This window comes from Falco biarmicus, chromosome 4 (genome assembly GCF_023638135.1).
Source record: "Falco biarmicus isolate bFalBia1 chromosome 4, bFalBia1.pri, whole genome shotgun sequence".
Classification (NCBI taxonomy): Eukaryota; Metazoa; Chordata; class Aves; order Falconiformes; family Falconidae; genus Falco; species Falco biarmicus.
Window position 1 is genome coordinate 63112346 of NC_079291.1, and position 26323 is coordinate 63138668.

The window sequence follows — 26323 nt, forward strand, 5'->3', positions numbered from 1 at the left end:
AATTTTGTTAACAGGGAAAGCAGACTTATGTTTGAAGAAAAGTAATTTTAAAGTTGGTTTTTTTGCATCAAATCATCTGAAAAATCATAGAGAAATAAAATGAGAAATTGTGCGCATCTGGGAGCACGTAGATAAAGCACAATTTAACTAAATTATAAGTAAATAAGAATTGGACTCTGCTTGAAAGAAATTCAAATAGGTGCATCTATTTAAAATTACAAATTATAGATGCGATGCACAGTGGAAAAGGCAGGGGTGGGGGCCATCCCGTTGTATATATGCAGCTAGGCATAGGTCTAGCACTTAGTTACATTTAGTAGTTCAATATTTCAGGCTTGTCCGGGAAGATGTAGCTGTGTCAGCTAGCGCAACAGCATCTTCTGCCATGTTCAGAGCCACTGTGTTGTGGACCACAGGGCGATTTTTGCAGTATACATTCAGCTGAAATTGAAACTATAAATTCCATGTTGTTTTCCAAAGAAACCCAACCCCAAATAATATGTTTTCCTGAATGCTGAAAAAAAGATAGTACAAGGCAAATTTTAGAAGTGGGATGTAATGTAAACATTTGCATGCAGCTGTGGGAACGCTTCTGTTAACACCATCCTCTTCAGTGAATGCTAAAATTAAACAGTAACAGATTATATTTGAGTTTTAAATTGTTATGACTTCAATAAAATATTTAATATTCTGTGCAGAAACTTCAAACAAGCAAAGTTTTGCATACTTGAATGGTAAATACTGGAATATCATTTTGGAATAGTTCCACTGCAGTGTACTTAAACGTGGTTTAGGAAGCTCAAACAGACTTAGAAGCTGAATGTTATGTGTTATATTTCCTTAGTGTTTTCTGCTGAAGTAAATTTGATTTCCTTATATTGTTTCTTACTGGACAAGCTCTGCATGTGTTCTACAAACAGTAACACTTTTTGTAACTTTTGAGTTGGTGATGAAACTTCCCACGCATCTCCAGAGTCAGTATCAAAACCCCTCGCCTGTAGCAGGAGCTACTATAATAAAACTCTGCAGCGGAGTTGCACAAGAGTAAATAACTCTTTTGTTTTTACTAGCTATTTACTATTCTTAAAAATGGATGTAGGTTGCTATGCTCCCAAACCACTAACCTGCGCTTTTTTGTGTTTCTGGAGTTTTTGTTTGGCTCCAGTCCCCTGACCATTTTCATACACAACTGAGACACGGATGCAGGGATGTGCAGCCCAGATGGGTTAGTTTCCTGGTGGGAGGAGGAAGAAATTAAGGAAATAAATAAAAGGATGAAGTGAGGAAATCAGTGAGTGTGTTAATCCAGAAGAGCTACCCTAAGACAGCTTGGTATACTTGATTCATATATTTAATAAGTCTGATTCATTGTAATTTTCACATAATTTCTTCTGGCTTTTTTGTCAAGTTATTAATTTATTTTCCATTTTCATTTTTTAGTTTGGAAATGAAGAACAGCAGCTGGCGTGGGCAAAGCGCGAGAGTGAAAAAGCAGAGCAAGAAAGATTAGCTCGGTTGCGGAGGCAAGAACAAGAAGACCTTGAGTTGGCTATTGCACTCAGTAAGGCTGATATGCCAAACTCTTAAATAGAGGTTCTTTGGCTCCACCCTGTCCAAGTGAAACCTTTAAACGTGGCTTTTATAAAAATACTAAATTCTTGGTTTATGTTGTGAAAATAATTTTTGTTACCTTCAACTCTAAACAAGATTGGCTAGTTACATCAAACTGGGCTCTGTGTGGCTTTCCAAGTGCGTAATACACAGGAAACACTGTATAAGTTGTATTATATGTTCTAGATAAAATTTACTGCTTGTAAGAAATTTAATGTATGATCCTAAGGTACTGAAAGCAAAGTTTCCTTATCTGGAAGACAATGTTGCATATAGTAAACTGAAACTTGTGAATCTGGCTTTTTATAACCGGAATTCCATTGGCTTTTGTAGGCTGCATTATGAACTTCGTATATCATAAAAAGATAATATTTCTAGAATTAGCTTCCATTCACTCATTACATTTATTTAATAATTCACGGTAGGCTAATCAGTATGACATCTGCATCATCTATGTCAAAGTCTTCAGGATAAGTTCCTTATTAGATGGTCCCTTTTTTCCCAGGAGATGTGGCTTTTACGGGAAAATCTGGTGATTTATATATGATGAATACAAGCATAGTGAACTGTATAAAATATTATGAAATCTAAGCCTCTATAAATAAGTAGTTCTAATTTAAGGAGTTGTTTGCATTGAGTTTTAATAATTGTATATGGTGTTGTAAAAGAGGGAGTTAATTCAGTTGTTGTAAATTGGACAAATAATTCGGCAATTAAATCATTAGGTAAAATCTTGCTTTATCTCAGAAGCAAATAGAATTGCAGGATTGTGATACAAGTTTGAGTGCTGCTTTCATGTCAAACCAAGCAATGGAAAACTTACACAGCTTGAGCAGTGTTCACCCCTACAATTCATTTTTACCCTCTTTTGCTCCAACCACCGGAACTGTAGTTAATATTAGACCATGTTAATTGTGTTACCTGATTGACTGTGTCAGACCGTCCCTACCTCTGTTTCTTTACTTCCACCTGTCTTATCTTACAGGGCTACAGGTCAAAGGTAATTTAGCTGAAATAAGGCCAAGTTGAAACAGATTTATTTGCCAAATACATGTCTGTGCATATGTTATTGGAGTGCTGGTAGACTGGATTGGCTTTAAAATACGGCTTGCAGTAGTAGGTCCAAGTAGGAACATATTTGATATGTATCTGTAGAGCTCAATACTTCCACTTGGTAAGGCTAACAGAATGTGGTTTACATGTCATACAGAAAATTAAGTCCTTATGGTAAGTCTGTGAATTATTTATTTACTAAAAATGCCTTTGCTGATTACAGGAATTCTAAAACTTTGGTTGTCCTTGCCTTGGACTTTTATGTCTCAATAGAATGGACATCTAGCACAAAATTTTTTAAATGTCCTTAATATGCATCCGCTTTCCTGTTGTTGCTTCTGTGGGAATACAAAGCTGAACATTCTGTGGTTTTACTGATGCAGCCCTTATCTTCCAACATTTTCTCTATTTTTTTTTAAATGTGGTATTCCTTCATCATCTTAATGCATTTATATTTTTTTATGTCCTTGCTGGCTTTTATCTTTCATAATACAGGGATCGTGCCTGTTCACTGAATGAAAGCAATCTTCCCCCATTCTGTTGTATTTGCCTTATTTTGGATGCTTTCTTTACACAGATACGAATCAGGTTGGATCATTCTCATAATCTTGATAGTTTTCAGCTCTGAAATGCAGTATAGATGTGGCGTTTGTTGTCTCAGGCTTCTGTGAGTAGGCGTATGGGTGGGTGTCTGTGTGTGCATCCATTTACATTTGCAGTGATACATATGACAAAGCTGAAATCCATATATCTCAAAATGCAGTCTTAGGAGCCACAATTCCCCGTTTGCTGTGTCTGTCTTATGCTAATGGTACTATAGATAATGGGAATCTTAATTCCTCTCCAAAGGGTATCAGAAACAACCATATAATGGTCTTTAATACTGTCTTTTAGTGACCCCGTTGGAATGCAGTAGAAGATACTTCTGGTTTTACAGAACCTGATTTGAAATCCCTTCCCATTGTGTTATCTTTTCTCTAAAATACGTTAGATTAAATGATCCAACATACTAAAATGTCAACAAATTCTCTTGCCTGTTGGTGTGCAGGACTTGAGGTCTCTGAGAGCAAACTTGGATCTGTAGCTAGCATGGGACAAAACTTTTAATATGAAAGAGCAATTTTCAACATTGAATGGCTGCAGGATTCTCAGTGAAATTAAAAAAATGGTATCCGTGTGTAAGATTCTCAATTTTCTTTTGGGCCTGAGTCTTTGTGGTGTCTCTTCTGCTCTAAGAAAACCCTGCTCGTGCATAGTGCCATTCTAGAAAGGAAACCTGCTTTTGGACTACGGCTTGGGTGGTGTCACTCCAGTGGGACGAGGCGGATGAGCTAAACAGCTTGATTCATTTTCTGAGTTACGTACCGTAACAAGACTTTCTGCTACTTTTCAGTGCTCTACAATACTGTAATTTATAATGCTTCTAAGGCAACGCATCGGTATTCTCAAGATGTTCAGCAGGAAGCCAGAAATGTGAATTAATCAAGCATTCCACATAGTGTTAGAACTAATTGCTTGTTTTCCTAATTCCTTGTTGACCTATTCTTCCTATTTGCTTGGACAGTAACAGAAGATCAAGCAAACGAAGGAGGGCAGAACACGTCCTCTGTACACAATGTATTAGATGTAGTGATCTTAGGTTCACTGAAACACTCCTGAGTCAAAATTTTAGACACTGCAGTAGAAGAAAACTTAGCTGTGATTTCTCCCCCTTGTATTTAATACAGTTTTCTGTCTGAAAAGGAGGATTACCCGTGTTCTTCTCTTATGCTGGTAACTCAGTGTTTTGTATAATATCTGCACTTGTTCTTCTAAGGCAAAACTCTCATCGCGAGACATTGAGCACCTTCTTCCTCCAGAACAGTGAAATTTAAAGCACAAATAGGCCTGTTGCTATTTGGGCAGAGAAAATATGTACAATGCAAGATACATAAAATGTGAGTATACACAATGCATATACAGTGTACATTGAGATCCATATTATTTGTGTCTGTGTGTATATATATATACAGTGTATTGTATAATAATAGTGTGTGTATATACTATATATGTCCACATACTATGTCTAGTATATAGCTACTTATGCTGTACATAAAACATGTATATACAATGAATATGTAGAATATGCATATATATTCTATATATTGAGGCTTGTGTGTATGTATTCTCTAAACAGGGATGGATACAGAAATGGAATTTTTACAGAAATGCAGATTAGAGCATGGCTCTTAGAATTTCAAAGTTCTGGTGAAAGAAAAAAAAAAAAAGAAAAGATTACTTCTAATACATTTGTTTTAAGATTACTTTCATTGGCATGAAAAACTGTGTTCGCTAGCTGTGCCAAGTGTAAGAGAAACCTGGCAGAAAGTAGGTATCATCTGCACTGGGTGTGATTTCACATTCTTTTGAGTTTAATTGTCTCTTTGAAATGTAGGCTCAATTTCTGATCTTCTTGCGTGTGATGGTCATATCATCTGTTCTTTTTTCTGTAGGCTGAGGCAATGATTTTTTTCTCCTACATTTGCTTGTAGTTTCTCTTTTTTTTTTTTTTTTTTTTTTCCCTTTGTTACAAGTTTTTTTTAAGGAGCTATTCCCATACACCCCAAACAGTCATACACTAAGGTGGAAAAACGTGCTTTTCTTGCTTCATTCCAGTTATATAGGTTGCACGTAATTGTCATCTGGATTTCAGATCTGTTTTTCCTCCCTTTCCACCTAAGCTGTTACTTCAGGAGGAATGACAATCCATTGCATTCTTGGCTTTGAGGAAAGAATGGAGGTGATTCTACTTTCTACTCGGATAAATTATTAGACTCTGTGGTATGTTGAGCAATCACTAAGAGTTTAGTAGGCTTTTATAGTGGCACATGTGTGTTTTATGCAGAGTCTCGTCACTGCTGGAATGACTCATGGAAAACCATGAATTGCACACAGCACTGAGGCACAACAGTTAAAACAGGAAAGACGGACAATTATTCACGTTGAACCTACGCACGCAAACGTTGCATGTAGGGCACAGGTATTGAATTACCCACATTACAGACCAGCAGGTTCACATTTGCCTCGAGTGGTTTCCCAAAGTTCTATTCAAATAATCTTGTTGTAAAACATACCAGTCATTCTGCAATAAAAACAGATGCTCATAAAAGTAGTACTTCTACCGTAATGCTGTATGAAATATTTTTATATTGGCAAATTTTTCCTTAGGAAATCTCTGCCCTGTGATGATCATCAGTCCTGACTGTATTTTGTTTCATGTAACGTGCTCTCAAAGTGTAGGAAATTCCAAGCTGTGTCTGACTGCATCACCTTTTTTGGGTTTTTTTTTTTGTTTGTTTGTTTGTTTTGTTTGGGGGGGTGGTGTGTGTGTGTGTGTTAGTGGTTTGGTTTTTAAATTCCTGTCTGTGAAATCTGTTGTCAGAAATTTTGTAGAAATTATTTTGTCATCTTATGCTCAAAGGAAATGCACTTTTCGTGGATTCTTCTTATAATCCCTTTGGGGTTACTATTTTCTTTAGTGTTTCTCCATTGAGAAGAGTATTTATTCTGTAGAACTGAGGCCCAAGGAATTTTGGTCCAAGTAGAATTGTTGCTTTCCCTCATGTAAGAGTTTGATTTCTCCCTTCTTATGTGTTTTATTCCTCCCTCTCAGGAATTTCATTTCTGTTTAATCCTCATTTAGAGCTGGAACTCTGTTAAAGTGAATTGGTCTGTGCTAATAATGATCTGGTTCAAATACCTTCCTACAGTGGTGGAACAGCTAAGTTTTTGTTGTGTATCAACTAGTGCGTCTCTCTGCAGACTTCACAACAAACATCTTTTCTTGGAAAGGAATTTTGCTTGTAGTATGGTGAAATCATAGAAGATTTATTTTTAGAATAAATATGTTAACTGTTATTCATTGACACACCTGTTTTATCAGTTGATATACTGTTCTTTTTACTTGAAAGTTTTATAAATAAAGGTTAATTTGTTATAAAATGGAATTTTCATTTTTCCAACTTCTGCCTTCCCCTTTAATTTGAACTTTAAAAATAAGAACTAGTGACTATGGTTCCTTCTGCTGTTACAATTATAGAGTGCTCTTCTGCTGTCCCTTTTAATATGATGCTCTTTAGCCTGACCTAAAAAAGGTGGAAACACAAAGTGGAAATTGCAGTTGTTGACCTAAATTTGACTAATATCTCCAAATATGTACATTATTGTAGTTATATTTATCTTTCAAATATCATAACAAATTGAAAGATATTTTAATTTTAATTTTAACCCATCTCATGTGTTTATTGTTTAATATAATAAGAAATGTCATTGTTTAATATAATAAATGAAAAGTTACTTTTTGGAGCTCTGAGACTTTGACAATCTTTCTTTACACTTTTTTTTTTTTTTTTTTTTTTTGTCCATGACTTTGCAAGCTTTTGTGTCAAATCTGTGACTCTTGCTTTGGACAACTGCTTGATTCTCTGCATTGAGATCTTTTATTTTTCCTTTTGGCTGGTGCCCTCTGCGCTCTGTCTTCCCTTCTGTCCTTCCCCTTCTTCCTTGTCCCAGCCACATTTGGTCTATACAAACCAGTCAGAAAATCCAACACCACATCCTTTCCAAAACAATTTGTGTGCCGCAATGCTAAACATCCAGACAATTTATACTGGGAGGGGTTAGAGAGATCACCAGGGACAAACCCTTTCTGCTGGCTGGAAAAACACACACCTCACTATCATGCTATTTGGCATTATTCACTTTGACTCATTATTTTCCCATCTGTTTATTTACTCTGCTTCTGCACATGCTGGCATGGCTAACAACACATTGCCAAGGCAGGTTGCTCTTGAAATTGCTCGCCGGCAATATTTTTAGTATGTTGACATTTTGTGCCTGTCCGTGACACGCTACGGTCAAATCCTGGCTTCCATTTCCTACCCAACCTCTCTAGTCTTGCTTACCTAGACATGGGCCATGCTCAGTGTTCTGCTCCTGCTCAGATTTTTGGAGTCAGACACGTGTGATGTTCTTCTCATCCTTATGTTTTCCCAAATACTTGCCTGATCCTCATTGTCCGTATGTAATCCAAAGGGACTCCCTGTACCGGGCGTCGCGTGGAGGCAGAGAGGCTCCTTGCTGGGAACGGAAGAAACGCGCAAGCGTCCTGTCTGAGAAGAAACATTTGCAAGTGGAAACTCAAACATAAAGGGACTCTGAGCTCTGAGCCCAGCTATTAAACCTCAAAAACAAATGTAGCATCTGTTGACTGTGCCCGAATATGACCCAAGACCAGCCTGTGTTGTGAAAGTCTGAGCTCTCCGAGCCCTCTCTGCCACTGAAATTGCAGTCATGCTTTTCTTGGGAAGGCAATACTGGGAGCGGATTGCTGCATCTCCTGCCTGCTGCATGTGACGCTTGTTTAGTCACTCTGAACACTTTATCTCTGGTCTGGTTAGTGTTTTCTGATGTAATGACCACAATTAAAACTTTTTCTTGGTGCCGATACAGCACCTCTTACATATGCCATTGCTTTCCTTATTGATGAATTCTCCCAATGCTCCTTAGCAGCTGCAAATGTAATAGATTTCTGCTGGTTAATTCCTCATGAACATTTGGTGTCTCAGCCTCTGGCTCGGTAGCTTCTTGCTTAATACATGAAATGTCACAGGGGATGTCCAATGGGATATTTCAGATACTTCCTGATGACATAACAATAGGTCAGAACTCCAGGAATGCTCGGAGCTGTAAGAAAGGCAAGAAAAGTAAATCCAAAGTAAAAGGGATTTAAAGGGATGCTGTATCTAATTATAAACCTGTAACAGGTAAGTTCATCTGCAATTTCTGTGTTGCTTGCTACAAAGACCAGAATAATCCCTTTTAGCAAATTAAAAGTATAGTTGAAGCAGGTAAATAAGCAGTAACTAATGCTAACTACGGTTACAGAGTAAATGATGAAAATATTGTTGCTCCTCCTGTCCTTGTGCTTGGAAAGGTGGCTTGAGTGAAGTTGTTTACCTCTTCATTACATAAAGCAGCGCATATGACTCATTTTTTGTGTCTGCATAAAATACTGTAAGATCAAATAATTGTGGCTGAAAAGTCAGACCTCAAAAGATTAAATCAAACATATTTTCTGCCTGACAAGTTCAGGATAAATCCCTGCCTCCTCTGCACGCTTCAAGCTCAGCGTGCTGTTTCATGGCAGAGGCCATTCCCAATCTCAGTCTAAGTGACTGGGAACGCGATGGTTGGGATCAAATCGTATGGAGTCTCTGGGAATCGATAAGCTGAGCCAGTTACCTCCAGGGCATGTGAACAGCGCACAGATTACACTACCGGGCTGTTTGGCTTTGTAAACTTACTCCTTCTCCAAATCCATGGGAAGCACATTTGGGAATGGAGGTGTGCCCAAGCCTGGGGCTGCAGTCATGGTGGAGAGGGGCTGCTGCCCTGCCAGCCAGGCTCAGGACAGCCCCCCCCAGCTCTGCTCCTGCCACCCAGGATGAGTCCTGGGAAGGCGGGACCTGTTGCAGACCCAGCCGAGACCCGCTGCTTCAAGGCCACGCGGGAATGTTCAGGTTTGTAGATGCCACCAAGCACGTTTTGGTTGTGAGCAACAGGGATTGCTTTCTCCCTATTAAATTACATGGTGTTTGGATTGAATTTTCCTCTTTATGTTTCCCCCAACACTGTGAGTTACCATAGTGATGGCTACATGACTTTGTTGTAGTTGTTCTATTTAAATATAGCAAAAGAAATTGCTATAGCTTGGGAGTCTGGCTTGAAAAATTCAACTTAAGAAAAGCCTAACAGCTACTCTGTGTTGTAGGTGCACAAAATAGCTTTAGAAACCACAGAGTTTCTACCACAGAAAACCGCAGAACCACACGATCCTATAATTTGAAGAATGGACCAATTTTTTTTGGCACTTCTTGTGGATGGAGGACTGAAGTTTGGAGCGAGCCAATGTTTGCAGGCAGTTTGTAAATGGCTGTGAGTAACTGGGGGCTCGCACCGCTGAAACCCCCCCATCCCTGCACAAGCTATGGCCAAAATTAAAGCTTAAACTCTCCCAGCCAACAACATCTGCAAATCTACAATGAACTTCCAGGAAAGCCGGAGGGTTTCTAGTCCAGCTTTCTGCTTTGGGGTTTAAATAAATTCATGGGGAAGCGCCCTGGCAGGGTGCTGGGGTGGTGCTGGGCTGCTCTGCAGGGTGCTGCAGGGGCAGCAGGATCCAATGCTGGTCCCGGTGCTGCTTCAGCAACAGCAGTCTCTGTGTTACGGTGCTTTCTGGAGACAAGTTCCCATGTAGGACAGATTTAACTGACACTTCTGAAGTCAGCAGGTGAGAGAAAAATGGTTTTCAGCATAATGAAATGACGCTCTGAAACCCAGAGCAGAATTAACTGACTTTAAACAGGAACTTCTCTGGATGGTGTCTTACGTTCAGCAAGTTTTGCTAAACTTTCACTAGGAGCATTGTGCAGGATTTGCTAGTTTCTGTACTTAACGTGCTCTATCTAATCTGCCAATCTATCTTGCAAGTATAGGGAGCCCAGCGCTGTGGTATCTTACAAGAATATGTGTGAAAATCTTGTTTACAATGGACTCTAAATTTTCTCCATTGGGTTTAACTATTTTTATTTTTTTTCCTTTCCCTAGTGTGTCAAATTAAATCCAGGATAGCTGCAGATCAAAAGGGCAGGGCTTCGCTGTGTGCTGCCTGGGAGGCTGCTGGGGTTCTGGGTCTTTAGTGTTAATTAGAACAAAATTACTTAAAAGATGACGACTTGCTTGTCTATTATTAGAAGACACTGCAGAGTGTTAGTGATTTCCTGCTGGCCAGGGAGGGCTTGGTAGATTGGTGGAATCACATCGACACCTCTTTGGATGTACTAATTTAAGGCAATTAAATAACAAGAAAAAGAAAGTTGACAATTACTTGTAATAGAATGTGAGAAGAATGAGATCAGCATCTCTTTCTCGCTGCTACAAGATTATCTCGAGATTCAAGAACCTGCAGTTTCCTGTAAAGACCACACAGAAATTATCATATATGCCCTCCCTTAAACAATTAAAATAAAATTGGTTATGAGCTGTTCCTAGTGCTTTGTGCCCCCCTCCCTCCCCACTTTCAGAGGCCTGTATTTAAATATATTTTGATATGTTTGGGTTTTTTATATTGACAGATGAGGATGGCTTTGCCCTATTTTCTCTTGAGTCACAGCAACTCTAAAAGCTCAGAAGACACAACCTGCGCATCTTTACACAGCAGCAGATTTGATCATTGTGATTTGAGCGTTGTTTGGTAACACAGCATTAAGCAGTTAACGTGTAGCCCTCGGAGTGAGCAGGAGCAGAGGGAGCAGGTGTTGTGATCCTTGCAGCTAGACTAGTTGCTGGAGCCCAGGGAAGCTTGGACATTCCCATGCAGAGGTACCAGAGGAGGGAGGAGGAGGAGCACCCGTTGGCAGTTGGTGCTACAGCAGAGCCACACAAGGTGTTTTTTAAGGGTTGGTCACATTTCCCTCTGCGTGCCAGCGCTGGGCAGCACCTTGTACAGGGTCCCTGGCTGCAGCTTCCTGCCACCCTTGTGTTCTGGGGGGATGCACAAGTGGCCAAAGGGCCACCTAGCCCACCCACTACCCAGCCCTGGGAGAGGGGGCTGGGGATGAGCACAGACAGGCAAACACGTCATGATGCTTCCAAGCTCTCCCCTGCTGTCTGGGGACCTTCCTGAGCCAAGTGTGGGGCAGCGCGCCAAGGGGGGCTGCACTCATGGCAGCCGGGGGACAGACCTCTGCCTCTTTTTTTAAATACATTACAAAAGAGGGGAAAGTTTCAGTTCACACTGCATCACTAAAACCTGGGAATGGCTAAAAAACATTTCCAGTTCTTCTGAAAGAGCAAGGGAAAGCCAGCTGACTATAGCAAGGTAAGGGTAAGACACAATTTTCAAAAATTGTGTTCTTAAGGTTATAAACACCAAAGGACATGCTGAAATATGAAAATCTTCGGCTATGGGGAAAGAGAAGGAAATACCTAGAACTGTTGCAACAATGAATGTGCTAATTTTAGAACATCTTTAAGTCATTCTCACTTTCTGGAATTAGATTGTGCAATTTTTTTGAGCAAATAAATGTTTTGTTTTTAATGAAGAAATGTTAAATCTCTCTTATATTTCACTTTGAAAGAGCTATAAAAGAGAAATGTGGAACTCATTCTTCCATGTCAGTGATTAGAAGCCCAAAATACATCTGTTCCACATGAACAACTGCAGGCTTTGCTTTCACAGAAGAATGGCTCTATTTGCAGTTACTTTAAAAGTATTCCTGTTGGTTTCGTTCTTGCATATTCTAACTTGTAAAGTCAGAAAAAATGTCATAATCTTGATCAAAATAAAGTTCCAAGTATCCAGATGTGAAGGGAAAGTGCTCCACTATTGAGATGAATCTGCGTAGTTAATTAACAGTGATTCTGTTCTACAAGTGTCAAGGCTCACCACTAAACCATAGCTGTAAAAACAGAGGATCCTCATCAGGCTTTCAGAGTAATTGCAGAGATGTGCTGCGTGGCCTCACAATCTCATCCACAGCTGTGGAAGAGCATTTGTGGGGCTCGGTTTGACTTGTTGCAGCTATATTTTTGCTGCTATAGCTATTGCAGTGGCTAGTTTCTTTGAAATTAAGTTTTCAGAGTCTGGATTCCTGGCTAACGCTTCTCCAAAATAGTTAACATCTTTCTTTAACTCCTGAAATCTAGGTGGGATTACAAATTACAAAGTTAATTGAAGTTTGGGGGAATGAGTTATGAAGGTATTCTAACCTGTGTTGTGAATTTATGTTTCAATTCCACTACTGTTCTATTGGAATTCTGTACTGAGCTCTTGAGAACAAGGATAATTTATATACAAAATGCCTTAAAATAAGCCTCGTAATTACAAAAATGCAGTGTTTAAATTTATAGTAAAAACCCACACACTGCTGGCAAAACTATAACTGCATCTGGAAAACATTAAGGATGCTATTAAAATAGTCTAGCATAAACTAGAAATGAGACTGAAATGACAGTGTTGCTTACTTAACCATTTTTAGGAAGTATATTTTGAATATGATCTACTTTCCTATTTGATTTTTTGATAAAGCACCATACTCTACCTGGTTTGCCACTGAGAAGGAATTGTGTACCTTGTTATCTGTTTTACAGAAAACCATAGCTTTTTCAAGCGTCTTCTTACAGTTGTTGATAATTTAAAACATAACCAGGTGGTGGTTGGTCCAGCCATCAGGGAAAAAGTAACAGGGAGATCTCGAAGGAGAATAAAAATCACATCAATTAAAAACTTATTTTATTAAAAAGTTGAAATGCTTTCAAACATTGAAAAATTACGTTTTTATAAAAACAGAAATAGGCAAAATACCCATTTGTCTTCTATTTACATATACAATATTTCTCATTGTATAAAATTATTTACAATATATAAAAAACTTAGTAAAATAGGTTATTTTCTTACAAGACATCAAGCCCTGTACTTCTAGTGTAGATCATGGCAGACAAGAATATTATTGCACCTGTGAAACAAACAGTCTAACAATAGGAGTGTTCTCTTAGCCATGCCTTCAACCGAGATCTAAAATAACATTGTTAGCTACAGTAACATTCATTTAATCTCTTCTAGGGTCAACTTCAGGCAGTTTCCATACAAACATTGTCTTGTAAAGCTTAGGGCAGTTAGAATTGGGGGAAAAAACCAACATATTTACAGCTTCTTTTATACAATCTGTATGGAGTCTTATGGAGTTTACCCTTCATAGAAGCTGCATAAATAACCCCTGTTCTCCTGACCGGGACGGGCAGGTTCACTGCTACGGTCACGTCAGATTCTCTGCAGGAGATGACTGGCCAAGTCTCCTTGTGTCAAATCCTCAGCTTCCATTGCTAGAGCATTGGTGCCTTCCCTACGTAGTACCAGCTACAAGTTTTTAACACTTCTGCACCTGAGCGGTTCACGAATGTCTACCATTGGCAGGTCAGAGCCTCTGGGGCTACATGTGCCGCTTCATGTGCAAAGCCAGGTGGTCCGACCTGGAGAAAGCCCTGTCGCAGAGGTGGCACTGGAAGGGCCGGTGGCCAGTGTGCTTGCGATAGTGACGGGTGAGCTCATCTGAGCGGGCGAACTTCCAGCCGCAGCCTTCCCAGTTGCAGTGGTAGGGCTTTTCACCTGTCAGAGAAATCAGAGAGCATGACTCAGCACGGCACTCCCACGCACAGGCAGCATCACATGCCAGGCAGCCTTCCCGCTTTATCTCAGCATATCCTTTTTTTTTGCTACCAAGCCCTTCTACAACAAGAGCCAAGTGCCTTTAAGCCAAATGAGAGTTGGGGTTTTTTTGTTGTTTTTTTTTTTTTAAATTGAACTGCCTTAAATGAGTACATGCCAAATACATCCAAAGTTTTCTTTTAACCTACACCTGCAGGGAAAATCTTTTCAGAAAAAGCATTAGAAGCCCTTAGAAAAGCTCTGACCTACACACGCACGGGCAAACGCTTGGACGTTATGGCCCCAACCACCTGTCACAGCTCCACTGTGGCCACTCCCACAGCTGGAGGGGCTACAGGGTTAAAGCTCAGGCTGCAAACCGTGTTATGGGGGCAACCAACCATGTTTACCTGTGTGCGTCCTGAGGTGGGCCTTCAGGTGCGAGCTCTTGGTGTAGGTCTTCCCACAACCTGCGTAGGTGCATGTGTGAGTCGCCGTCCTCTTGCGCGGCCAGGACCGACGTCCTCTTTTGGGTTTGGAGTCCAGCAGCTCCAGAGGGGAGGATGGAGGGGTGAGCATGCCCCTGGGTGCGGAGGGTTGTAACGGCAGGCTGTCCTCAAAAAGGCCAAACTGGGAGGTGTTCTGGTACTGGAGATGGGTCTGTGGGGGGTGGAAGCCAGGGGCCGGGTGGTAACTCTGCTGGAAGGAGACGGACGAGGGGCACATCATTTGCGTGTGGCAGTCATTCACCATGAGATCGTCGGGGCTCAGAGGGGGGGTCTCTGCCCCAGGGATCTGGGGGGAGCTGGCCACCCGGGGCTGCTCATAGGCCATCATGCAGGCTGCGTTGCCCTCCTGCTTGATCTTTGGGCAAGCCTGGGGCACCACCCCCAGGACTGGTCCGTAATTGTCCATGTCGGGTTCAGGCTTAATGTTCTCGACAAACTGCGGGCCCCCGAAGCTGGGTGTCACAAAGAACCGCCCATGGACATTGCCAGGAGGGCAGTAGTTGGAGTCCATCTCGGAGCGGATCATCTCCGGCACCATGCCAGCGTTGTAGGGTGGGGGGCTGCCTTGCTCCAGGGCACTGTAGCATCCCGGGGTCGGGTTTGTCTGGTAAAAGCCCCCGCTCTCCCCTTGGGCAGGGGGATAGTCCCCACTGGCCGTGCCCTGGCCATAGCTGTCGCTGCCCATGGAAAGGATAAAATCCAGCACGTTGTTGAGATCTTCATCTTCTTTGCGTGGGGAGAGGCTGCCCCAGGTGCCGGCGGGGGGCTTGGCCTCCGGGTCGCACTTCCACCTCTGGGGGAGAGAGAAAAGGGAGAAAGTTAGAGGTGGTGGCCGGGGGGGTGGGGGTGGGTAGGGGCCGCTGCCCCGCCGCCCACCCGTGCGATGAGCCGCGCCGGCCTCAGCTGGGCGGCGGGAGGGGGCCAGACTCACTTCGTGGAGGGTTTTCTCGCGGCAGGGGCTGGCGAAGGTGGCGAAGGAGGGCAGGATGGTGTCGCTCAGCGCCATGGTGCGGCCGGGCGGGACGCGGACGGCGCGGCGCCCCGAGCCGCCCTCCCCACCTTATAACGCGGGCGCGGGCGCCCTCAAGCCAATTGCAGGGAGCGGAGGAAACGCGTCCCGGACGGGGCGGGCGGGAGGCAGCGGCTCGGGCGCAGCCTAAATTTAGCCCCGGTATAAAAGGACGCGGCGGCGGCGGGCCCAGCCCGAGCGGGGCGGAGCGGAGCGGGGCCCGGCACGGCTCGGCTCGGCACGGCTCGGCTCGGCACGGCACGGCACGGCCGGCCCCCTCGCTGCCTTTTTTCGCCTCAGGGCCGCCTCCGCCTCGGGCCGCTGCCTGCGGCTGTGAGGGAAAACGGGGGGGTCCCAGGGCTGGGGGTGCCGAGGGACACTCGTGAGCTGAGGGGATGGTGAGGGAGTCCCAGCCCCGGGGGTGCCGAGGGACCCTCGTGAGTTGAGGGGGTCCCAGCCCCAGGGACGCTGAGGGACGAGGGACCCGGGACCCTCCCTGACGTGAGAGGACCGTGTACCGAGAGACACTGTGAGGAACCAGCTGTGGGGTGGGGGACAGTGAATGGTCCTTGCCCAGGCGACACTGAGGGACCCTCATGAGCTGAGGGGTCTTTGCCTCCCCTGGTGATGGTGAGGGGTGTCTCAGCCCCAGGACACCAAGGGACCCTCATAAGCTGAGGGGATGCTGAGGGTTCTCTGCCTCCCAGGGAACAGTGAGGGGGTCCCAGCCCTGGGGTTGCTGATGGTTCCTCCCTGACGTGAGGGGCCCATGTGCTGAGAGACACTGTGACGAACCTGCCCTGGGGTGGGGGACACTGAGGGGTCCCTGCGCCGGGGACGCTGAGAGAGACGTGGTGAATGAGGGGTTTGATCCCACCACACCTCCCGGCGGCTGCCCTTTCGTCCCTGGGGCCAGACCCAAAAGCGAGGGTGGGAGTGGGGCGGGCAGTGAGCACAGCAGGGGAGGCAGATCCCCTGCCCCGCGTGGGCAAATGTGCTGGGGAGCTGGGGATGGGGACCTCCGGCTTTGGGCACCCTCAGGGTCTCCAGCCCATCTTGGTGTGGACAGAAAGGTGTTTAATGCCACTCTTGTTTGGTCTCCGCTGGAGACTTGCATTTAATGGAAGCCCAGGTCTCTAGCAGAGTTTCCATTTGCTGCACAAAGATTGCCAAAATCAACGTTTCCCTATGACATTATGAGAGAAATAATGCAAGTAGCTTCTGTGAACTCCTCTGCTTGTAGCCAATTTATGGTCCTGGGCTGGATTTTTCAGAAGGGAAGACTGTTCTCCTCCCTTACCTTGGCCTCTAGCTCAGATACCCAGTCTGAAGGAGCTATTCTTCAATAATTTGTGATAACATGCCCCAGACTCCTGTTTTTGAGGGTCATGGCTGCTTGGCAGCCATCCAAGAGCGGAAGAGCGAAAATGGCAGTTCTTAACGGAGGGAAAATGATGATCTATCGCAGGACAGACTGATTCTTTGAGAGCCTGTTCAGAGAAAGAGCTATGCTTTCCCCTTACCTCCTCCATATTTCCTTTGCAATCACTTCTGAAAGGATTTCTAAGTGAGCTGGAGGTCAGAAGGGTGTAGGAGAACAACTCTCACTTTCATGCGCTCTGTGCCCCAGGAGGAGAAAGAGCGATGGCCCTTGATGGGCTCTGGTTCTCAGAAGCATTTTGAGCATGTTGGCTAGAGCCCATCCCAGGCTTGTGGCTGTATGCAGCCATCTCAGGAAAGCACGGTTGCTAGGGTGAGTAAATGATCTTTTCAATAGCTACACGTTTTAAAATAATGAATATCTCTTGTTTAACTTGCTATACTTCTTATTCTAAAAGTTCACAGGATGGCCAGGAGGAGCAGCCAAACTTCTATGGCTGGAGCAGAATCAATACACTGAATGCATGGTAACGAAGTACACAAAGATGTATGACTCATAGCTATGTAATGTCACACTTGTGTAATCTTTCAATGTAAACTCTTTTCCTCTAATAAAATGTTAGTAAGTGTACAATAAGTATATATGGTGCTGTGAGTCAGCCAAGAAAATATACTCTGATGAATTCAGAATGAATGTGAATGTTCCCTTGATAACACACCCCGAATGTCTGTGTCAGTTTATGTGCTTGTGATTTCAGCAACAGCTATAACAAAATATTTTGTTTCTAGGATATACAATGGTACGTGTACACTTCACTGAGAAGCTCCAGTCGGATGCTGTCTTCCAGTAGGCACTGGAAGGACTTTTGTTTATAGCACAGCACTGACTCTGTCACCTAACTGTGTTTTTTCTTCACAGAAAGGAAACGTTTAGTGGGTAGTAAGGATGAAAGCCAAGCACACAAAATAATAAAATCACCATCTTTAGTTTCTTTTTGTTTTCAAGTAAAGCGGTGAAGCTAAAAAGCTATAGCTATGCTAAATGTGGTGAGGCATATGTGAGAATTTATTTACGTTGTGAGTCACTAGTTCTGCACAAACTGCGTACAGCTTCGCTGTGACCTTCTGCTTGGTCCATCATAGCTGTGCTGACATTTTCTGGCTTTTTGCTGCATGCAACACTTGTTTTAAATATCTAAACCCAAGACCCTGTCACTGATCTCACTTATGGCAGCACAGATCAGGAGTGATGACACTGGTGTATAAATGAGAAGAATCTGAGATTAGAAAGTATTTGTTAATCTGCTGTGGGCAGAGGGGAGCTAAATCATGTGTGATTTGTCCTCCAGCCAAAGTAAACACAGGTTCAGCCATTTTCGTATGGCAAAGCTGATTTTTCTAGGTGTTGCTGCTGATCTCTGTTGTTGCTTTTACATACATCAGGAAAAACTTTTAAAGGGATTGCGCATGTAACTAGAAGAACCAAAACTGGGGCTGTGTGATGGACTGCACCCTGGGTGGAACAGGGCAGCTGGACAGGTTAGTGAGAATGCCCCGTCACCTGGCTGCTGGAGCACTCTTAGTCATTACAGAACTCAAACAAACAAACAAAAAGCTCCTTCCTCATGGGATTGTTCTCAGAAAGTCCTGACTGCACCTAGAGCAAACGTAGTAATAGCAGGGCAAGCGAGCTGAGGATGAGCCCTCTTAGCAGCACTGCTCAACAGCACAAGAACACTGTGAGCAGCCGCTTCACATTCCAATGAGACACCCCTCACCATGGGACTTCCCTGCCTGCACCCCAGATCACCAGGTTTCTGTTGACTATACAATTCTTTTTTACTAAATTAAACTGCAGGTTCTGAGTTAGTGCTTTTTAGAGTCTGCTCTCAAGGAAGTTGATAAAGTGATGTAAACAACCACATAAAATGAAATATAGAGGTATTTTTTGGAGAGGCATGTCTTACTTTGGGGAGAGTGATTTAATCCTGTGGGCCTTTTGTCTAATTAAAGTAACAGCATGAATTAATTTGGTAAAGGAACGTTTTTGACCAGACCTTTCATGCTTGGAGTTGGGTCTCGTTCAGGGACTTAAATGTGAACCATCTCTTTGATAAGCTGAAGTTGAATGAGCTCATTAAGTTTTTAGTATGGTTTTTTTTTTTTTGGTGATTCTCCTCTGAACTATGCGCCTATTTTCAAAATCTTTGTTGAGGTTTGAGCACTGCAAATGTGGAACAGCAGACAAACACGAGTCACCTGTCTTGTGCACTTTCAGTCATGATATTGCTTTGAAGCTCACCCATGAGTAACTGTTCCGCAAAGCCCTCCTCTCCTCTAGCTTTTTCATTGCATCTCAGCTTCCCAGACAAGGGCACCACCACCACCACGTATAGATAGTCCACACTTGGTGTTAGCTTGAGGCTTTTCCACTAGGTTTAATTTATGGCCATGGTGAAAGCAGAACTCATGGGACAAGGAGCTAGGAGATGGAGCGGAGCCCTAGGGGGCCAGGTGGGAGTGCTGGTGGGTCATGCTGGGAAGCATCATGAGCTGCTGGGAACAACTGGGAGGAATCCACCTTGTTTAGGACTGCGCAGATGGAAGGTGGAGCCTACAGAAAAGTCCTGCGAAAAGAGGCATCTGACAACTGCCTTCTCCAGCAGAGCAATTCTGCTGCCCCATTGTTTTTACCTGTTGGCTTAGGTAGGAACCTATTTTTGTCTATGCCGAAAAGCAGATCTGCTTAAGTTTTTTACCCCTGGAAGTACGGCCTTGAGCTTGTCTGTATGGCCGTGTATGTGTTTGTTCTGCTTGGATAATGCAGTTATAATAATTGTTTAACAATGGCATGTTCTTCAGATTATGTTGCACTTCCTTGATCTTTGCCATGTAGGACCTTATCAGTAACGGTTTCTGTTTTCTTCCAGGTCATTGTTAACAACATTGAATGGTAAGTGATGATAAAAAAAAAAAGATCAAGAACTAATAAATCTGCTTGATTAAAATTTAAATTAGATTTCAAGATGTATCAACTTGTTGTTGGACCAGTTCATGTGTGCGCCCCATATTGATTTGTCATGTTCTTGTTTCTTACTGTGAAAGTCATACTGCACCACAAATCCTTACGGAGCTTAACCTGTTGCATCAGCGCGGCTGCCTCATTGAAAACACCATTGTCATTAACTACACCATCTTTATTTATAATTCTTTTTATGTAGCAAGTCCTTCCAGTCTTTTGCCCAGGTTTATATAACGCGGACAGGCATATCTGGGTCATTCTGTTTAGCCTGTTAAAATATTGACATAATATTAACATTCTCCAAGTCACCTGGGGCTTCCCTGCTGCTCTGAAATGGATTGATAATAAACATTAACCATCTGGATATGTCCTTAGTCAGTTCTTTTGAAACGCTCACTTATAAGTTACCCAGACCTGGCAACTTGATATTGAGATGAGTAGCAGTTGTTTTAACATCCTTCTAGTTACTGGAATGGAAAGTATTTCAACATCATTATTGTCTGATCTGAATACAGCATCTGGCTTCTTCCCAAAGAGAGAACAGAAATCTTTTTTAGCCCTTCTGCTTTTTCAGCGTGATTATTGACAGTTGTATCATTCCCATTCATTGGGATGGCAATCCCAGTCTGTTTTAGTGAAAGCCTTTTTAACTTTGTTCACAAAGATTAGCAGAAGTCAAGCGTCGATACTTTCCACCAGCTAGGCAGGCCTCCTTCCATGAAAAAATAAAATAAGCTTAAATTCCATTTCAACAAGTAAGTCAAATCATATAAAGACAACTTTTCTGTGAAATACATGAGAAAATACTGTTCCCATCATCAAAGTACATTTGTGGTTCAGTAAATCATGCACAAAATCATCTCTTTAATGAATTGAATCAAGGTAATTATGTATTGTTACTTGAATTTGCTGTGTGAAGAATGACAGTGTTCAGCTGTAAATGATTTCTTGTCATTTTTGATTTGGGGACTCTTCAAACCTAAACAATTTATGCCAGTGTTTTAATTAATCAGCTTTGATTAGGTCCGTCATCGTGTTTCTGCCAGCTTTTACTGCTGTGTGTGTGTTGAACGCGCACATGTTGTATTGCAGATGTCCCTTTCAGCTGTCAATTAAAAACACATTTGAGAGATCTTTTATATTTTTTTTACAGAACTGTGAAAAAAAAGTTTCAAAAACTCTGCAAGCATGTTTAATCGTATCAGTGAAACTGCTTAAAAAATATCAGTCACTGATTACAACTAGCAGTTTTCAGTTGTTGCCAAATACTTTTTATTGCAGAACCAAATATCTTGTGAGGAAATGGGCAGTATAAGGGTGTGGAATAATAGGAGCATAGGTCAGAAAGTACCTATGTGGTTTCATTCAGAAAAATTACTGTTACAAACACGGCTGTAATAGCCTCCAAAAGTTGGAAGCCGAATAAGATGATATTAATTTAATTCTGGAATACAGGGGGTGTTACACTGTAAGATTTCATACTGGTCACGGCTGTCTTGGGCTGCATTTTAGGAGAGAACTCACATAATTGGTTGGAGATGACAGGAGAAAAAGTGAGATGATGGCTTATCTCTTATGTCTGCTTGGGACAATTAGTAATGCTGAAAGACATGTGAAGTTAACTGCTTTTAGAAGTGAGAACTGTGTTTGGGGCTTAATTAATGCAGGGAAAAAAATATGTTTGAGGGAACTTCAAAGAACTAATCAGATGCACTTTTCGCTTTTTCTAATTTGTGAGATCTGTTGCAGTCTGAGTCAGCACGGCAGATGCAGATGGCTGCCCTAGTAGATTTTTTTTTTTTTGTCACTTTGAAGTTCACAAGTTTTAACTGGGGGAGGTGGAGAGAAGACTGGACAAAGCTTAAAACCAGCCACGAGAAGAGAATTGCTGCAAAGTGAGGAAGGCTTTGGGGTGTTTTTCCACTCGTTGACATGCAGAACATCTTTATAGGTTATGGTTTTATCTGGTAAGTGGAGGTTTATTCACGAAACATACAAAGTAGGATTTCATACAGGGCGTAGGGTGGAAAGCCACGTTTAACATGATGAACATGTGGGGTTTAATTCTCATTTATAAAATGCCTTCTTTGTACTGCACCTGTATTATTTATTAGTCATATGTCCTGCAGTTGAGTAATGGGAAATACTGGAGCAAGCATTTCATTAACTGTGACACTGTTAATTGGTATTGCTCGCTGCCTGGAATTACTTTCCCTGTTTGAATACATGGAAGTATGAATCAGAGCCACAGTGAATTAGCCAGCAAGAGGAAGGCAGACATCTTCACTTGATAGGCTGTATGTATAGAGCAGCTGATCTCATTTGTCTTCCTGGCCCGTGAAGTCCTTTTCAGACTTAGATCACCGAGGTATTCAGAATGGTATATATTTCTTTCCATGATCACAATTAGCTGTATCGTTATGATTAAGCCTTGAAACTTCAGTGGGATATTTTGGGACAGACTTTTTTCCAGATGCTTATGTCCTTTGTTGTGAACATTTTTTTTTTTTTTTTGAGCTATTAATGCCTACCTTTCAGGATATTTATACATTTAAATTCCTGGATACATCTGAGCTTAGGAACAGTGCTTTGTGGCTTGTAGAAAATGCTTTCTGTTCAGAAACAAAACTTTTTGTGCACCTGAAAATTCTAAAATTTGTTCAGCTGTTATGCCTTCAAGGAATGTCACATATTGCTGACAATAAGCTTGAGGGTGGAATTAAGTGCCAGTCGCCAGGGTTGATACTGATCAAAATTATTCATATTTGGTGCTATAGTATATACAGCAATTATAGTTTAAGAGAATAATGCTGTTGAAATCCCTTGAACGGTTACAGCTACTCTTGAGCAATAAAATGCTTTTCAGGGGACAGCCTAATACAATGCAACTTTGTAGAATGAGTTGCGACATTTTCTTTTCATTTGCCATATAAAGTGCCAAATAAATGTTTGCAATAAAAATACAAGCCTGGGAAGAATGTGTTTTGCCAATTACAGCATAACGTAGGCTACAAAGAAGTGTTTAGGATGGAGTTCGGTATGGGTGTTAGTGTCAGGTTACAGCAGGGAAAAGGGTGCCTTAATGTGCCAAATCACCTGCGGGATTTTTATCCCACATTTGCAAGGAAAATTGCTGCCTGTGAGAGACAAGAGATGGGTCCCACTAGGTGCCAAATGAAGGCAGCCAGGAGGAGCAGGCAGTCTTCTGCCGGGGGAGAAATCCCATGCGAGAGGACTGCAGAACACTGATTGATGGTGGCAATCACTTCAGCTGGTGGTTGCCACATTTAGCTCCTCCAGTTGGCCAATGCCAGGAGAGGTGGGCACAGGGTGGGATTAAAGCTTCCGTAGCAGAAGTAGGACAAGCCGCACTGGGGCCAGTGGTGACAATTTAGGGGGCCCTCTCTCATATTGCTCAAGAGCTTGCATGATTCACCCTCTTCCCTTTTTCTGAGTTTCATATCACAGAAAGCCGAGTTATTTTTCAACATAACTTTTACTTCAGCCTAAAGTTAGACACCGAAACACTGTCCCCGTGGCTTAGCTCAGCCCGACAGCACTCTTGAAATAAAACCTAGGATCCTGCTTGCTGAAAACATGCACAATCAGAGCGATTTTGAGCTCAGCTTCTTTGTGAGTGTTTTCTGTCTTCTTCTGCTTAAAAACCACCTGCTCCGATGAGATGGCAAAGCATCTCATTCACATGAAATCAGCGCGAAGCAGCCGGCCAAGAGGCAGTGGCGTGTATGAGCGAGAGGGGATCCTTTGCAGCCTTTATATACCAGAGTTATTTTTAACCACAGCCTCCATGCTTATTACAGTGTTTCCTCTCTCAGACGCTCAGGAAGCCCACTTGGCTCTGTTTCCTGCTAACATGCGGCCCTGGCTCACAAAATCTCTGAGAACAACAGGCCTGAGACTGCTCGGCTCCATTAAAAAAACTGGCAACTTTTCAAGCCCTGACAGAAAACCTTTGAAAGCTCTGGATTTCCTCCAACTAACGTATGAGGCTCCTACATCGGTGACAAATTAGACTGAAACAGCACAAAACGCTCCTATGTAAATAGCCCTTTTTCGGTGTTCACCCTTTTAATAGTTCAAACATTATTTATAGTTATTTCTCTGGATGGAAAAATATTTTTATGTTTTTGCAAAGATGGGTTCTTGTCAAATGTTTTCCTTGTTTGTTTGGGTTGGTTGTTTTTGTTGGGGTTTTTTTTCTCTTTTTCATTTGAGATTTTTGTGACAGTTTTCTTAGGCTCCAGGAGCAACCTTTCCTTCCTGGAAACCAGGACAAAATGGCTGTTGTGAGCTCTTCGGCAAAAGGTCTGTGTCCAGCACTGAGCACAAGCCTCTAAATGCTGCCATTCCTCAACTATTAAATAATAGTTATAACAGGCACAACTGATTCCTGATTTCCCGAGGGACAGCAGAAGAGGTCAGTTGCACTTCATTGGTGCCTTTACCCATGCGTTTTACGCATAATGTTAGGTCTTCCATGTTGTTTTTTTTCTTGCAGGCTTTTCACTGCGATTCCAAAGGGACTCCTGCTTCCAAAAATGCTTTCAAGTATCGGAATAGATGTGACCTTTGATGCTGAGAATGCTATTTTCTCCTGAGCTGACATTTTACAATATTCTAAGAAATCTTACCATGAAGCCACTTCTCATGTCTGTCAGTAATGATCATAACTTCAGAATATTACACTTTTATTCTTTTTTTTTTTTTTTTGGTTTAAGATCTAGCAGTGTTTTTGGTCATGTCATCTTTGTCTGGGCCAGTGTCACCTTAAGGGTTATTTATTGCCCTGGGCATGAACTGACATCATCTGTAGCATCTACCTGGCCTCTCCAGTCCCAGTATTTAGCCCAGACACTGCAGGGAGGAGTGTGGCTATCAGGAGCAGGTTCACTGGAGCAGGAGGATTTCCCTGACCTTTCCATTTTCTTGCTGGCTGGGCAGTAAGGTGTGTTTATTCTCCCCACCCCACCAATTTTAAACATTCGCAGCCTGAACATGTAGGCTAAGGAATTATAAGGCTCTGTTTGTACTTGAAGGGGAGAGTGGTGGAGAATCCATCCCACCCCAGGATGATATGGCCAGTTCTTAGACAGCTAAAGGCAACTGCAGTTAATACTCTTCCAGCTCTACAGATCTGTGGAATTCCTTCCTATTTTCTTGTGCATCCTTAAAGGATCCTCTTCAGTCCTTCAGTCTCTTCGGTTGTGCCTGAAGCACCAGGTTATGCCTTGTGGAAAGAAAATAATTATTTTGGTTTTATGGTGTTTGGGTTTGTATGAGAGCAGCATTTTTGCCTCCTGCCTGTCCCTTGGAGCTCGGCTATAGTGTGAGAGCATCTCCGACAGGAAAGGTCATCTGTATCATAAAGAAGGGAGTAAAATTAATGTCTATTTTACTTGTCTCAGTAACGCTGCTCCAGCAGCTGTGCTTTGCTACACCAGTGACAGCAAAGTCCTGGACTGGGAGCTGGCTATATCAAGCATGATCTTGACCGAGTAAATACCACCATCTCTCAGATGACCCTTATTCTGATTGGAATCATCTTACTCCCAAAGTTATCTACATTTCACACAGATGTGGTTAACTTTTGCAGTTGAAAATTACTCTTATGAGAAAAGAAAAACGTAAACAGTTTCTAGATGTGAAGGAGCTGAATCCCACATTTTGTAGCTTTTAGCAACTTGTTCTACTATTCATTCATTGCTTTTTTGGGAGTTTTTATCTCATATTTTGCCCAGCAACTAGGCTTTGGCTGTGCTGGGGCATCTTTGACTGAAGCTTGGCAAGCAAATCTTTTAAATTCAGCCTATCATTTTGGCAAGTGATCCTTATTTTGCAAATGTTGAGTTTTGTTGTTACAATCATAGCTCGTAGCATTTGCCCGCATAGTTTATGGGACAAGTGGTATGCAAGTGGGGATTCACATTTATTTTCAGGCAGGAAACCAAGAGTGCAAAAATACATCATGAACTGAAGGGTCAGGGTGAAGCCTTTTTAAAAAAGAATCAAGGTGGTTGGGTTTGCGTTTATCACGCACAGTCAAGTGGTCTAAAATTGACTTGTTTTGATGCTATTTGAAGCTCACTGTAATGAAAAACTGACTTTGTGCAGATTGACTTTCTGTGTCACAGCCCATCTTGGGATAGTAATACCAGCAAGGATAATTAGTTTAACTGTTGTTCACAATTGCTGTTTGTTTGTACTCAGTGGTTTATGGTAGAAACTGCAGGACAGCCTTCCATTCGAGCTCTTGCCAGTGGCCTCAGTAATTGCCCACTAGTTACCGAAGGACAGATTCACCAAGGACTTTCAAAGCTAACTTAGCCTCCTTCAAATATAACTGAAATTTATAGCTAGCAGCTTCTAAAATAACTCACATCACTACCACCTCCAAAAACAGCTCTGGGACCATGTGGCCTTGTGGTTATGGCTCTGGGGTTGTGGTGATGAAGTCAGAGATTCAAATCCAGTTG

The 26323-nt window shown here is 42.4% G+C and overlaps 2 protein-coding genes and 1 long non-coding RNA gene across 11 annotated transcripts in view; 2 read left to right on the forward strand and 1 right to left on the reverse strand.

The window, feature by feature from the left end:
* The window catches only part of EPS15L1 (epidermal growth factor receptor pathway substrate 15 like 1), a 45945-nt gene extending 38937 nt beyond the window's left edge, over nucleotides 1-7008 (forward strand). For 8 of the 9 annotated variants that reach the window (XM_056334608.1, XM_056334609.1, XM_056334610.1 and 5 more), the window contains one exon: nucleotides 1441-7008. In XM_056334608.1, the coding sequence (XP_056190583.1) occupies nucleotides 1441-1587 (147 nt within the window). In that variant the 3' untranslated portion in view covers nucleotides 1588-7008. The remainder of the gene's footprint in view (nucleotides 1-1440) is intronic. The other variant, XM_056334611.1, reaches the window with a different exon arrangement.
* Nucleotides 7009-12980: 5972 nt separating this feature from the next.
* On the reverse strand, nucleotides 12981-15493 carry KLF2 (KLF transcription factor 2). The gene is made up of 3 exons (XM_056338043.1): nucleotides 15350-15493; nucleotides 14320-15211; nucleotides 12981-13870 (listed from the first exon to the last, which is right to left on the reverse strand). Exons 1-3 carry the CDS (start codon nucleotides 15422-15424, stop codon nucleotides 13695-13697), a joined length of 1143 nt encoding a protein of 380 aa, XP_056194018.1. The 5' UTR covers nucleotides 15425-15493; the 3' UTR covers nucleotides 12981-13694.
* A 3522-nt stretch (nucleotides 15494-19015) lies between these two features.
* On the forward strand, nucleotides 19016-24552 carry LOC130148209 (uncharacterized). Its single transcript, XR_008821493.1, has 5 exons — nucleotides 19016-19760; nucleotides 21645-21796; nucleotides 23666-23888; nucleotides 24079-24267; nucleotides 24349-24552. It is a non-coding gene; the product is annotated as an uncharacterized LOC130148209 (long non-coding RNA).
* Nucleotides 24553-26323: the final 1771 nt, after the last annotated feature.

What these genes read in the sequence shown, in the direction of transcription:
- KLF2 (XM_056338043.1), bottom strand. Translation starts at nt 15,424, where the DNA reads ATGGCGCTGAGCGACACCATCCTGCCCTCCTTCGCCACCTTCGCCAGC. An exon ending in GCGAGAAAACCCTCCACGAA is followed by an intron (nt 15,212 to 15,349) that starts GTGAGTCTGGCC and finishes TCTCTCCCCCAG; the next exon opens with AGGTGGAAGTGCGACCCGGA. An exon ending in CCACCTCAGGACGCACACAG is followed by an intron (nt 13,871 to 14,319) that starts GTAAACATGGTT and finishes TTTCTCTGACAG; the next exon opens with GTGAAAAGCCCTACCACTGC.